The 14,756-nt window shown below is 43.2% G+C and overlaps 1 protein-coding gene across 2 annotated transcripts in view; it reads right to left on the reverse strand.

Annotated features, from left to right (window-relative positions):
• Nucleotides 1-48: 48 nt before the first annotated feature.
• VCL (vinculin) overlaps nucleotides 49-14,756 on the reverse strand; it is a 76,603-nt gene continuing 61,895 nt past the window's right edge. The window contains exons 19-22 of one of the 2 annotated variants that reach the window (XM_087933841.1): nucleotides 9,409-9,633; nucleotides 5,889-6,092; nucleotides 3,795-3,899; nucleotides 49-1,972 (exon numbers count right to left, since the gene is read on the reverse strand). In XM_087933841.1, the coding sequence (XP_087789967.1) occupies nucleotides 1,826-1,972; nucleotides 3,795-3,899; nucleotides 5,889-6,092; nucleotides 9,409-9,633 (681 nt within the window). In that variant the 3' untranslated portion in view covers nucleotides 49-1,825. The remainder of the gene's footprint in view (nucleotides 1,973-3,794; nucleotides 3,900-5,888; nucleotides 6,093-9,408; nucleotides 9,634-14,756) is intronic. The other variant, XM_087933840.1, reaches the window with a different exon arrangement.

Here is a 14,756-nt window from a genome sequence, read left to right on the forward strand (position 1 = left end):
TGGATCTGTTAAAAGTACTGTCATAAAAAAATTAATCCACTGGAAGTATTTTATAGAAATGCGTTTTCATTTTATTTGACCAGAACAGAGAAAGTCAAAAATATTAGCATATACAACATCATTCTGGTTTACAAAGGAAAGTAGTGGCAAAATGCTCCTGACATTCAATTTGATGGACAGGAGTATTTAGGAAAACACAATTGCATAAGGTGTAGTAGAGGATATTAAACATTTACAAAGGTTTAGTAAACATTCTGAAGGACTCTCCCAAGTCAAATACAATTCAAAGCTTTCCTTTAAACATCCCTTAACAAAAGCTAAATCTTTGGTATAAATTTATGTAATCAAAAGGCATTAATAATATTGCATTAATACAAAGTCAAGCTATTAAACGGTAGTGATTTAAGAAGCTCTCACGCTTGAGTGGCTGAACTACGAGCCTCTCGCCGAAGGTGCCAGGAAGGCCCTTTAAAATCCTCTCTTCCCTACTGAGTTCACGCAGACTGAAAAGGCGAGGCAGGGTAAGGCAACCCTAACCCTGGCAGCCAAGATCCGAAATGGCAATTGTTGTGAGTACCTAACCAGGAAAGAGTGAGAAATCTGCTTTTCTGGATCTTGGCATTTGGAGAGAAGGCGTGAAAAGGCAATCCCTTCCAATTTAGTTTTGAACTACACCTAGGAAGAGAAGGCGAACACTAAGGTGGTGTAAGAAAAGTGAATCGGCAAACTTGTGCCCACCCAACCCTGTCATCAATGCCAAGGGCTACATCCCCAAATCCGCGGTGTTTTCTGGGTGAATGCACAAGCCATTCATACAGAAGCAGATCCAAACAATAGCAGCTGGATTTGGATAATAAAGTCCAAAGTGGATTATTTCTAAAATCCACTGAGTTTTAACTGTTGTACCTCCACGCTTCTCCTCTGGTTTAGCAGAAGAGAGAAATCCTTTATACGGTCAAATCAAATTTGGGTGGTAAGAAACCTAACCATTCAGAAAATCCTAAACTGATCACTTTTAGATGAACAGAGTTGGAAGGGACCTTGTAGGTCATCTAGTCCAACCCCCTGGCCAAGCAGGAGACCCTACACCATTTCTGACAGAGGGCAGTCCAGTCTCTTCTTGGAAGCCTCCCGTGTTTGAGTGCATTTCTCTAGTTGGCTACTCTAGAAATGATCTCTGTCTCTGGCACAGGAGTTTTTTGTGCTGATGAAACTTGGTAGCTGTGGAAAATTCTTCCACAAAGCCTTGTTTAGAGATTGCCATGGGGGGAGCAACTTTTGATTGCTAAACTCCCTTCTACCAAAAGAAAGGTGCTTTTCACGGGATAAAATTGAATTTAGCGTCTTCTCACACGTACAAAAAAAAATAAATGTAAAAGCAGCGGACTGATAATCTGGACTATTGGTTTCCTGATTGTCCCTCACAATGAACAACTAAGCCAACGAAGACGGCCCAGAGTTTCGGATTATGCTTCCAACAAAAACCCTCGGTGCGTTGCATAGAGAGAGAAAAACAAAAACAAAAAACACAATTGTGACAGAGGTAGAGGAGGGAAGACCCGGGGTTGAAATAGTGTTTCTAAAAAAATTTTTAAAAGAAAAATCCAAAGCCGAGAGAGGGGAAAAGTCTGGAGACGAGCTAAAGTGAGATTAGATACCCAAAGCAGCCCAGCGCGTTACTTTTTTTGAAAAAAAACCAACCCTCAAGGTGGGGTTTCAGAAGTCCCCGGTGTCAACCTTGGCAGCACCTTCAGGTGGTCTGCAGAAGAGGGGGGGGGTTTCTCGTGGGGAAAAAAAAAACCACGCTTGGGGAGGAGCAGACCTTTTACTGGTACCATGGGGTCTTCCTGACCCATCGCAAGGTGAATCCAGCATCCGTCCGGATCTTAATAGACGCCGCTTCGGCTTCTCGGACAGTTTCCTTGACGGATTGCATGAGGTTCTGGGCATTGTGGACCAACATCTCGGTGGCCTGAAGGGGAAAAAAATCGTTTCACAACCCATTTTAGAAAAGACAAGTGGTTTAGAGCACTTTCTCAAGCGTGGCAACTTGAAGGCACGTGCACGTCAACTCCGAGCAAGGCTGGTGGGGAATTCTGGGAGTTGAAGTCCACATGTCAAAGTTGCCAAGTTTGAGAAATCACATCTTTTTGGAGAAGTTGGGGGGGAGGCTGACAGGCAGAACTACTATCTCCTATGTGCTGGAACTAAAGCTGCGTATTTAAAGTCAAGGCAGTTTAAAAATGAAATCTTGAGGGAATTCATAATAAGGAAGGACGGGGTTTATTATCAGTTTCTATATCGGGCACCAAATCTGGAGAATTTAATATTTCAGCCCACTTCCCCTTTCTAAAGAATTTGATTTGGGGGGGTGGGGGTGGGGCTACCCACCAGATGGGGCTGCTGAATCCATTTAAATTCAGAACAAAGGCATTGATCATCCTTGGAAAAGGGGCTGCTTTTTAAATTATTATTATTGTAAACCAGATTTGACTGTAACTATCAAACACAGCCAAAAAAGACCCCCCCCCCCCAAAAAGCCATTTATCTTCCATCCTTGCTCCTATGGTAAACGTTTTGTCAGTTTTATTACTGACATTCCTGCCTTTTCATGGTACAGGTAATCCTTGATGTAGATGCCAAAATTGAGGCCAAAACCTGCGTTGCTAATTAAGATATTAAGTGAGTTTTGCCCCATGGTTACAACTGTTCTTGCCACAGTTGTAACGTGAATCGCTGCAGTTGTTAAATTAGTAGCATGGTCGTTAAGTGAATCTGGCTTCCCCATTGACTTTGCTTGCCAGAAGGTCGCAAACGGCAATCACATGACACACACCCCCTGGACACTGCAGCCGTCATACATATGAGTCAGTTGCCAAGCGTTTGAATGGTGATCACGTAACCATTGGAACGTGGCCACAGTGAGAAGTTTGAAAAATAAGTCGTGAGATTTTTTTTTTATTATTATTTAGTGCTGTTCTAGCTGCGAATGTCACAAAAAAAACAGTGGTCGTAAGTCAAACATTACCTGTATATTTGAAAAATAATTAAATAGGTATACAATTATAGGAAACAAGGCTGGCTTTTGCACTTAGAAGAGAAAGTTTAATCAGAAGGGTTGGTGACTGAGCCTGCTGCTAATTGGAACATTTCACAATACGCGTTGTGGCCTGTCAGCTGCCAACCCCTCCAGCAGCCAAATCAGAGGAGGAGGAGGAGGAGGTGTGGGAGTCAGGGTCCGCATCAAGATAACCTGAGAGAGAGAGGGAGAGGGAGGGAGGGAGGGGGAGAGAGAGAGAGAGAGAGACTGGGCCTCTGTCAGCCCTCAGATGGAGAGTCAACAGCCCCCAGGTCTGGAGGTGGCTGATAAGGAAGAGGAGGAACAGCTGGGTACAGTGCCTGACACAAGGATGCGCAGAAGGCAGAGGAGAGGAGAGCAGTGGAAATCTATGGGCCGGTCCTTGGGACGGAAGATCCAATCCTGCTAGCAAAGCCCCACCCTAGCTCTGGGAATAAAAGGCAGTGGGCGGAGATGAATAGGTGTGGCAGACAAACTATTCATCTCCCTGCCGGACAGACTTGTTAGCCTGGGGTGAGAGAGAAACGTTTTGCCAGGGCTGCTGGCGCTCCTAATAAAGGAATCTCTGAGTTCACTTCAGAGGGTTTGTCGTGTTTGGGGACCTGGGTCAGAACAACAGGGTTTTTTTTACAAGACAGCAATACTACTTGCCTCTTCCCCAACACCTCCCAGTTCAAGCTAAACACCCCTCTCTGCCTGGAAGAAGGGAACTGACCTGCTCAGATTCTTCATCGCTGATACTGGTCCGCCCCAACATGGTTGCTTTGACAGTGGACAGGATTTTCAGCTGAGTACTGATGGTTGGGATTCGTTCACAAACCTGTACCAATACAAGAGTTACGCCACGGTTATTTCATTTATCACCCGGGCTATTCTTAAAAACAACAAAATTCTATCATTGATTTTCACTCAGGTGGTCTGCATTTAAAAATAGCCCTAGCATTCTTGAATGAAGAATTTTTAAAAATAGGCCCAAACTCTTTCCGGCAGTGGAAAACATATGGCTGGCATAATTCCTTGAGAATTTCTGAAGATGATTTCTCTGTTCAGAGCATCATTTTACATCAGTCTTCCCCGCCCCCCCAAATATGGCAACTTTAGAGGATGTATGAACTTCAAAAAGATGCCAGTGAATTCTGGGAGTTGAAGTCCACACATCTTAAAATAGCCAAGTTTGAAGCACTACCCTGAATGACACTCATTTATAGCAGTGAAGCTGAGATCATTTAGACTGGGATGTGTTGCTAGTTCGCCGCCTCGTGGGGCAACCTGGATAGCACGGAAGTATGAACCAAATGACTAGCAACAATTGGCAGCCAGACTAGATTGAAGACTTGGCAGTTAATGACAGTTGGCAGTCAGACATCTTTGTAGAACTCCTGGCTCTCCAAATACAATGCAACAGACAGACAAAATGGCTCCCTGTCGTGAGCCACGTTTCACCACCTTACGAAGGCGGGAATCCTTAGTGAAGGAGTACAACAAAACTGACAACTCGCTCAACAGCTGTCTTAACAATGTTGACATCAACACACAGTGGAAAGCCAAACGGGTTGCTGAACGCCCAGATTACAGGCCGTTACATAGATGACCCTACACAAAAAGTGCCACGTTTGACCTTCCTCTCCAGCATTGGTCAACTCTGAACAGGATCCCTACCCAACATGGTGTCTGCCAGGACTCCTTGTTTAAGTGGAGTCTTGTCTCTACCCCTCAGTGTGAGTGGGGTGCTCCTTGATGAAATATCCACCATATTGTGTCCAAACGTCCATCAAGAGCTTGCACCAGCCTTTTCAACATAGACCACCCTGTCCTTGAATGGCTGGGTGGATTAAACATTAACATTTGATCTACTATAAGCCCATGTATTTTCCATACACTAAATTAAGGGTCTTCAAACTTGGCAAGTTTAAGACTTGTGGACTTCAACTCCCAGAATTCCTGAGCTAACATGACTGGAGGAGGAATTCTGGGAGTTGCAGTCCACAAGTCTTAAAGCTGTCTATTTATATAGCATCCATCTGTCTGTCTGTCTATCTATCTATCTATCTATCTATCTATCTATCTCTATCTATCTATCTCAAAGATCTTCAAACTTGACAGCTTGAAGACTTGTGGACTTCAACTCCCAGAATTCCTGAGCTAACATGATTGGAGGAGGGATTCTGGGAGTTGAAGTCAACAAATCTTAAAGCTGTCAAGTTTGAAGACCCCTGTGCTAAATAAATAAATAAAACTTAAGGCTGGGAGGGAGATAACTGAAAAGGCTGGTTGAGATACAAGCTGGCTAAACAAAGCAACAGGTTTAGGGCCCCCTTGAGACCTCTTGGTGCCGGCATTGCCATTTTCATTTCAGCTTGCCAATCTGGCCACTCCAAAGGGGCAAGCGTAATTTTTTTTAAAAAAAATGGCAAAGGGGCGAATCCTGAGCATTGATTTTGGCTTGATACACCTTGCTTTGGCTGTAGGCTTTTAGCAATAGCACTTAAGACTTATATATCGCTTCACTGTGCTTTTCACAGCCCTCTCTAAGTGGTTTACAGAGTCAGCGTATTGCCTCCAACAATCTGGGTCCTCATTTTACCCACCTCATAAGGACGGAAGGCTAAGTCAACCTTGAGCCTGGTAGGATTCGATCTGCCAAGTTGCAAGCAGCTGGCAGTCAGCAGAAGTAGCCTGCAGGACTACACTCTCACCACTGCGCCACCGAGGCTCTTTTAGTCTTACCGGTGCATTTACCCAACCACGGATAGGACCTTCCCAGTTCAAGAGACGTTCTCCGCCTTCCAAGCCAGGTTTCGTGGCCTACCTGCAGAAGGTTTGTTCGGATCCTCTTGTCTGTGCACTGTTTGGCCACCTCTTTAGCCAGACGGGTCACCTCGTCAGAAGCCTTGGCGATATCTTTCGCGCACTGGATGAGAGCGCGCTTGTTCCCGCTGCCCCCTCTCACCAAGCGGGACATCTCGGCCATCAGCAAGGCCATGCGCTTGGCAGCGGCAATGATGTCATTCCCCTAGAGGAGGAGGAGGAAGAAAAGGAGAGCAGCTGTGATTGGCCCAGGCGCCCCGAACGACAGCCACATGCTGGGGCTGTGCGGTTGCTGCTTTGCGACAACAAACGACGACAACAACAAAAAACGGGACCGTAACACAAAAGCCGCATGTGGAACTCTCTCCCAATCTTCAGTGACCACAAGCTTCAGCCAAGAGGTGAGGTAGTGGACACACACACGCACACACACGCACACACACACACGCACGTACATGTTAGTAGTGTTGCCGAAGTGAAAATGACCAAGTTCTGATGTTTAACTCTCAGTGAGGAATCATTTCAAATAAGGCAGCCAAAGGAATGTCTTAACCGATGGTGTTGTGGTGATGGTGAATATTCTTAATGGGTGAATAAAAAAATAAAAGTTACAGGGTCAATCTGAAGTCAATGGTGGGAACTGAATATTCTGAATGGAGAAAAACCACCTGGAAAAGGCTCCATTATTTAAGCCTTTTCATTGGGTGGTGTGCGGTGGCCGAGAGGTGCAGCTCTCGCCTCACAATCAGGAGGTTGTGGGTTCGATCCTAGATACAGGCAGATATTTCTCTCTCTCTGGGCAGTGTGAGAATACATCTGCTGAACAAAACTCCGCATCAGCAACAGGAAAGGCATCTGGCCACGAAACACTCTTGCTTTATTCAGTTGCCCACACTTCACCCCACAAGGGATCACGGGGTCATTAAAAAGATAATGATTTAAGCCTTTTGATCAACTAAATTTAAAATGCATCTGCAGAAGGGTTTTTTTTTTCCTTCAGTCAAAAAAGCAAGAAGATGCTATTAATCATCAGATATAAAACATCATGTGAATGCTTACTCTGTTCCTCTATAGAAGCATATCCAGAATTCATCCATTAATTGGTTAACCGGTCGCCTAAAATTTCTTTCAATGTATAACTCAAAGAATTGCCAGTTCTTCTTTGACAAAATGAACTATTTTCCTCTTTGGGCGGGGAATTAGGAAAGTCACTAATCCATTTTTAAATGCCTTTAAAAAACCAACTCTTTGTTTTTGAGTCACTGTTACAATTAATTATAGTTTGCTGCTTCATTCAGACAAAATCAGAAACTGTGATTACTTAATAAAAAGGAAGTGAAAACTTCCCCGCCCTCACAGTTGCATGACTTTTCCGTTACTTTGGTGTGCTAAACCAAGCTTCATCATGACATTAGAACAGTGTGAAGCTTTCAATGTTCAATCCAACCACGATCAGGCATCTGTCAACTCATAAAACATTTTGAATACACATTTTATAGTTGACAACAAAAAGAGGGGGGGGGAGTTTCAAAGAGCAAGGTGGCAGTGTGGAATCGAAAGTGCATTCCATTCATATTTTCTTCAAAGACTGATTAGATGACTGAAGCTTCTGCCAAGCAAAAATCTAATTGGAGAGCATGATTGATGACTCTTGGCTATGGGCGTGTTTTGTTGGATGATACACCCAGAGGGGTGAGGGGAAAAGCAGGATCAAGGGTGACGGTGAATTATGTATCTCAGAGTTGGCTACGCCCAGGTTAGTGCCAGACGTAAAATGTTAATTTCAAAGAAATCCTCTTTAGTTTTGGGAGTGTGGCTCGTGATTTAATTGGAGTAACTGCCAGAATCCTGACACCATTATTTTGTGCATAAACTACCTGTTGTCAGGATTGCCATTCAAAGGAAAATGCCTGTAAGAATATTCAGCTCAGCCTGGTTCTTAGGTTGGAAGAAAGGATGCCGTATTTGTGAGCAGACGGATGAGTGAATTTGTTGGAAGTAAACACAATGCAAGTAGAAAAAGCAGAAGGTGTCCCCCATCCCATCTCTGGCATGCAAAATAGTGTGATTGTGTGAGGTGCGGTTCGGTTTCAGGAGAAAAGAAACTTGGGGACTCTCCAGATGTGCTTCCATCCTTTTTTTTTTTTTAACATGTCCCGATTACTCTGCACAGATGCAACATTCCGAAAAGCTCCCCTGGCGGTACATCCATTAACACAATGAAACAAATGCAATGTAGTCAATACATACACAAGTACAAGCCGGGGGATGGAAAACATGGTTTGTTCTTTTCTGCAGGTGCAACTTAAGCCAGTCCGTGTGTGCCATGGGGCCAACTCCCAACCAAGAAAAGCCATGCCCGCCCACCCACCCCACCCCGGAGGGTCGGGGAAGAGAACCAAAACACCAAGACTGCCAGGTCCGTGAGAGGCCATTGCTACAAGAGGCAAAGGGTGGGCACCTGCTTTGCCCAAATGACGTTCAGAGACGGGGCAAAAAAAAAGCCCTTGTAGGTGGTTCTCCTGCAAAAGCCAAACGTCCCCCATTCATTTCAGCTAAGCTTCCCCCAGACAGAAGGGGATTAGGCTGGATTACACTCCATCATTACCCACGCGTGGGAGATGCCAATTTGGATTTCATGCCATTCACCCAGTTGGCCATTCACGAGTGCAAAAAGAAAGAAAAAAGGAAGAGAGAAACTTAATTTTCCATAGATATATAGATATATACATACATACATACACCACATCTTCAGAGCTGCCCGGCCATACATTTATTCTTTGCAGCATGCTACTCTTAAGGAAGTGAAAAATAATAATAATAATAATAATCCAGCAGCTTGGCAAACTCCTTTGGGTGCTTAGTGCCAGCAGACCATTCCCGTCATAAGCCACAGACCCCACATCTCCATTAATAATGCAGCGGAAACACCAGAGGCCAAAGTCTGAACATAGCAACTTAAAAGACATTCAGCAGAGCCTCTTCATTCCTCCCTTCTCCCCCCCCCAAAAAAAATACCCCTCCCCTCCATCACAGCCTCTGCCCACAGGACCAGCTCTTTGGCAATGGTGCCATTCCAAGCCATTCCTTGCTGGAGCAAAGGTTTAGTAGAAGCCGTTGACCAAGAGGCAGAAAGCACAACGATGCGTGTTAAAATGTCTTCGGGAGTGACAACCCCTCGCTCGTCTGGAAGTCTCCAGAAAGGCCACCAATGATGGCTTCACGGGTAGTCAGGCACTCCCTCTTTTGGTTTTCGTTTAAGTAAACCCCTCCAACAAGGCAAAAGAAGGAGAGGGTGAGCTTTTGAACGAAGCTTTTGGCCTAACAACACTTGTGAAGCCACGCAGCCCTCCCCAACCATGAAATGCAGACAAACTTGAATCCATTCCGATTAAGAAAAGAAAAATAAACCATGAGAAAAAAAAAATTATGGCATGGGATCCGCCGAGGATCAAGAGTGATGCACATGTCAAAATGGCCGGATGCAATGCGGATCAGTCGCCAGGAAACAGAGGAAATACCTTACTGGACCACTTGGTTGCTTCCCGGTGCAGTGACTGAGCCGCGGCCAGAATGGGCTGGTTAACAAGCTGGTTGGTTGGCATGAGTAACAACTCAGGCTCGTAATCATCTTCCATGTCGGAGGGGAGGGTGAACTCAGCTTCTGCTTCCTCCTCCGCCTCCTCCCGAGCTACACCTGGGCCAGTCTCAGCGGGGGCTTCCTTACCCCCACCGGTCACTTCGGGCTTGGCCGGTGGTGGAACAGGGAAGGTGAAGAAACAGGGAGAGTTAGTATAAGGTGCAGGATATGGTTCAAAGAAGCCAAGAAAGCGAGGCAAGTTTAGGAAAACCCTCTTGGGCGATTAGGGGTAGATGGAAGGACGGCGGAGGAACGGGGAAGTTGACAAAGGGAATTGTCTGAAAAACTAGAAAACGACTCCGAGGGGCCTTTAGGTTTTTCACCTTTTCCCCTCTGTTAATGGTCTTTATCTTTCACCACAACATTTCCTCCTGGCAAGACAATAATGCCACTGACGGAGACACAAACACTTAAAAGCGGACAGAGAGGTGAACGCAGATGACATGGATAGGAGAGATACACCAGGCCCACATCATGGGAGACGCAACTGCTATGGGGCCTCAGCCAAGCATCGGGTGCTATGAAGGGTGGCCCTTGTGAAGAAAAGGGGCAGCTTTGAGCCAGGAGGCCAAATTCACTACAACTCCCTCCTGCCCAAACCCCTCTTAAGATTAGATGAACAGCATTGGAAGGGACCTTGTAGGTCATCTAGTCCAACTCACAGCTCAAGCAGGAGACCCTACACCGTTTCTGACAGATGGCAGTCATCAATCTCTTCTTGGAAGCCTCCAGGGATGAAGCTCCCACAACTTCCGAAGGCAACTTCTGTTCCATGGGTTGATTGTTCTCACTGTCAGAAAATTCCTCCTTATTTCCACGTTGAATCTCTCCTTTGATCCGTTTCCATCCGTTGTTCCTTGTCTGGCCTTCGGGTGCTTTGGAAAATAGATTGTCCCCTTCCTCTCTGTGGCAGCCCCTCAAATATCGGAAGACTGCTCTCCTGTCTCCCCTGGTCCTTCTCTTCCCTAGATTAGCCAGGCCCAGTTCCTGCAACTGTTGTTCATGTGTTTTAGCCTCCAGTCCCCTAATCATCTTGGTTGCTCTTCTCTGCACTCTTTCTAGAGTCTCAACATCTTTTTAACAGTGTGGTCATCAAAGCTGGATGCACTGTTCTTTGTTAAAATGAAGGCAAGCTGCACAACCGCTTCCATGCTTGCTCAGTCTAAACATCTCTTTTTAGAGCCAGGGTTAGGTGAGGTTGCTGATAGACAGAGCACCATGTTCACTGCTGTCCTGCAGCCCAGAGGAGTTCAGGATTGACCGAACATGGGCACTCTCACCCCAACACACACACCCCCCAATGTCCTGACGCAGCCATGGAGAAGACAACAATGAAGAGCAAAGCACGATGGAAGGAGGAAAGAACGGCCAACATCTCGTGCCATCCCACCCCCCCACAACCCCATGAGAAAAAGAGCATTAAAGGACATTAATCAGGGTTCACTATTACCTGACAGAAAGTGATATTAGTAACACAATGTGTCAGAGCAAACCAGAAAGTTTCTGTTAGTGGAGCAAGATTAATGACATGGAGCAAGATTGTTTTGCCACAATGTTGTTCTACAATATCCGAACAAGAGATTTAATTTTTATTTTTTTTTTGGCTTCGGTATCCCAAATCACATCCCAAAGTACCTAAAAACAAAACAGCCCAGTATTATTGTAGCAACCATCGCGGTGATAGTTCATCACAGAACAAAAGGCAGGAAGGAAGGGATAGAGACAAGGCAAAATTGACTGTTTTCAGGGGCCTGAGATACAACCATATTTTTGCTGTCATTCAGTCACTCGCTATCTTCCTGATGACCCTTATTTCATCCACGGTTCTGAGTGCTAAATTATTTGCCGTTCTGAAAGATAAAGCTGCTCCTTCTACGTGCAGTTATATTAGCAGACTCCCAAAATAAATGTGATCCCTTTGGGGTTCATCTTTTGAGTTTCTTGATTAGCAAAATGTTAGTTTGTATAATGAAATTTCAGCGGGCTGCACCATGCCTTGTTCTTATATTGGGGTCAATCTGACATGTTTGGGGGGCGGTGGGGGGAGAGAATAAAAGGAATGATTAAATCAAGAATTCTGCCTCTAGAAAATTTATTTCCAAACTCCCTTTCTCTGCTCTTCCAACCATATATTCGGGAGTCGGTATGGTAGGTAGAAAGGAATTGTCTTCAAAAAAAGACACACGGCTGCTAAATATATAGAATATCTATTTACTTGGGTCATTAATGTTCAATGACCCATGAAACCATAGTTCCAAGAGATTAAGTAATACAGTATATAATCACTAAAAGGTATCTATCCAGAATTACTTGCTACTTGCTACCTCTGTTGTCCTGTCAAGACTTCTGAGCAATCATGAACTATATTTTTCTACAGAGATCTGGTTTATGCTGTTTGAAGATGTCCAATAGAAAAAGAGGTCAAAAAGTTGTGTGTATACATTTAGATTCTAGCAAAGGTCAAATTAAGTTTTTTTTTCAATCCAATCTTTATTATGATCATTAACCAGAGCAATAAGATTTGAAAGGGTTAAAGAAAAGGACAGCAATATGTTGTTCAATGCAGACTTATCCAATTTACCAAGGTTTACTAAGGGGAGGAAATGGTAACTGACACTATGAGAAAAACCAGAAATAGGAATCAGTGAATTTCTCACCACAGTTCTGAACATTATTTTAAGTTGACCTCTTTTTTCATGATAGCTTGATTTACTGTTGAAAGGTTGTCAGAGCTAATCAATGTGACATATTATTTTTAACACAATTTCAATCTGTGTTGGTACTGCAAAAATAGCAACTTTTGCCTACTTAACTTTTAAAAATAGGCACTCAAGAGAAAAACTTAACTCTAAATTCAATCTCTCACACTATCAGGTGGGTGTCTTTAAAATTACAAAACCAATCCAATTTCAAAAATACTTGCAAGAGTCACAGGCAACGTTAAATTTCAAATTTCCCACTACACGTGGACAGATTGGAAGCCTCATCCAGAATTCCAGAAATTGCTCAAGATTTTTCAACGTGGGTCTAGAGTAAAATTAAAAGACAGAAGTAGCATCTCCCACAATCTGCCTTGAGGGAACGATGGATCTTTTCATTCATTCAGATTGGACAAATCTTAGTAACAATCTACATCTTCATAAAGGCATTTCACTTTGCAATTTTTTTTTAAATAAAATGGTGCAAAGCCTTTAGCTGTTTTTAAGCTCTTTTTTTTAAAAAAAAACAAACCTCATAGTGTTTTACTTTTGGGGCAGAATGTGATTTACAAAAATAATAATCCCAGGTGAGAAATTTCTGTACCAGATTGAAGAAATGATCGTAAATAATGGTGATGCACTTCCTGGACATTAATTGTCCCCTTTCAATAACCAAGATTTTCAAACACATAATTAGGATAAACGCCCTAGTTGCAGAGATCAATATAAATTGAGGAAGGTATGTCCATCGCTGAATTCATCACTCTAAATCATTTTTTCCCTTCCCTTTTGATATAGCAGCACCATTTGGAACCCAACAAATTTCAAAGAAATATATCAGAACAACAGCTTTGCAAAGAAGTCAAACCCATTCGTTTTATCCAAAGCAAACAAGAAACCACTCTGGATTGTCCCATTTGTCCTATAAAGTAGGCAACTTTGCATTAAACTCCCCTTGTTTTACATGCTACTGAATTTCAACAGCAGAAAATATTCCCGTAATATTTCAGAAAATTCATTTTTAATTGTTACGAAGAGATTCTGCTCTAAGTTTCTAAAATCAAAGCCTCTGTTTAATAAAATAGTCCTTTATAAGAAAAGGGGTGAAAGTGATCATTTATAGTTTGACAACAATGTAGACAATGAATGAATAAACAAAATGGATTATCATACTTGCAAATGACATCTAGTTTATTATTCTGGCCACTTTACGTTAATTCTTAGGTTGTCCCCAATTTCTATGCCTTCTCCATCAACACAAGGTTTGAGAAAGAAAATAAGGTCTAAAATAAGAAACGATATGATTTTCTGAATTCAGAGAAAAACCAGGTACGTATTGAATGCACGTTTAGGCTAAATAATATTGTTTTGAGAAACCGATGAAGCTTAGGTACATTACAGGCCGACTGGGGAAGGAAAAGAAAAGGAGAGAAACTTTGTTCAGATTATTCTAAGAACAAATCCCATATTTCATTTCAGTAACTTAAAATATTAACACCTGCTAGGTTATATACATCCACAAACATCTCATCTTCTTGTAGCCTTGCCACTTTTAAACCTTACAGGCACACATTGTGGGATGCATCTCACCTTGGGAGGGGTGTGGAAACTCAAAAGCCAGACAAAATAATTTTGCCCTGTTCCAGTTCTCTATTTTTTCCTAGACAGGCAATACTAGCCACACTGGAGTCTTTCATTATTTTCCCTCATCTGTCCTACTAGCATAACTCCATCCATGTTCCACCAACTCTTTTTACACATACACACACACACAGAGATACAAATCTACAACTGTGTTTTTTATCCTTCCTCTCTGTAGCTCCCTGCAACTTTCTACTCTGCAATAAAACAAGACGACCAGGCTACCTAGAAAAAAAAAATGGACTATTTCCTTCTGGTCTCAGGCATCAGGGGGCCCATTTCCCCATTGCCCAGGGAAAATTGCATAATCAAACTGTATAAATGGTGTCTAGAACGGCACAGAAACCAAGCATCTCAATTGTTGGTTTATTTTTCCCCTTCTGGCTAACCACTTTAGCAATCCATAAGAATATGAGACTACTTGGGAGTCTCAAAACATGAAGGAGGAACTAAAACACCTTCCGAGTTCAGAAGCCTCTCGGAAAGCTATTTCTGGATGGAGCCTTTTCTGTATCTAAGGAAAAAAAGAGAAGGCTTTTTAAAAGTTTAGTGTTTTGCATACATAATGTATGCATACAGAGACTTCTTTTTCTCTTAGCGTAGTTGATTGTAATCCCACTTTTCTGTGCTTCACTGAGACCTTCTTATTTATTTATTTTTTTCCAAAACGTCCTAATGCAATGCTGTATTTTATGGCAGCATTTCAGTGCCTTGGGGTAATATATAAAAACACAGCCAGAACACGTTTCCTAGGTTCGTATAACTAGCTCCTTTCTAGCTCTTTGCAAAACAAGTAAAGCATTATCATTTTATTTTGTTCCACGTGCTTCGCCTACGGGACACTGCCTGGAGTCTTAAAACTGAGGCGACCCTACAAGCATTGTGAATA

This window comes from Pseudonaja textilis, chromosome 4, assembly GCF_049901715.1.
Source record: "Pseudonaja textilis isolate UNSWEBS1 chromosome 4, rPseTex1.2, whole genome shotgun sequence".
In the NCBI taxonomy this organism is placed as follows: Eukaryota; Metazoa; Chordata; class Lepidosauria; order Squamata; family Elapidae; genus Pseudonaja; species Pseudonaja textilis.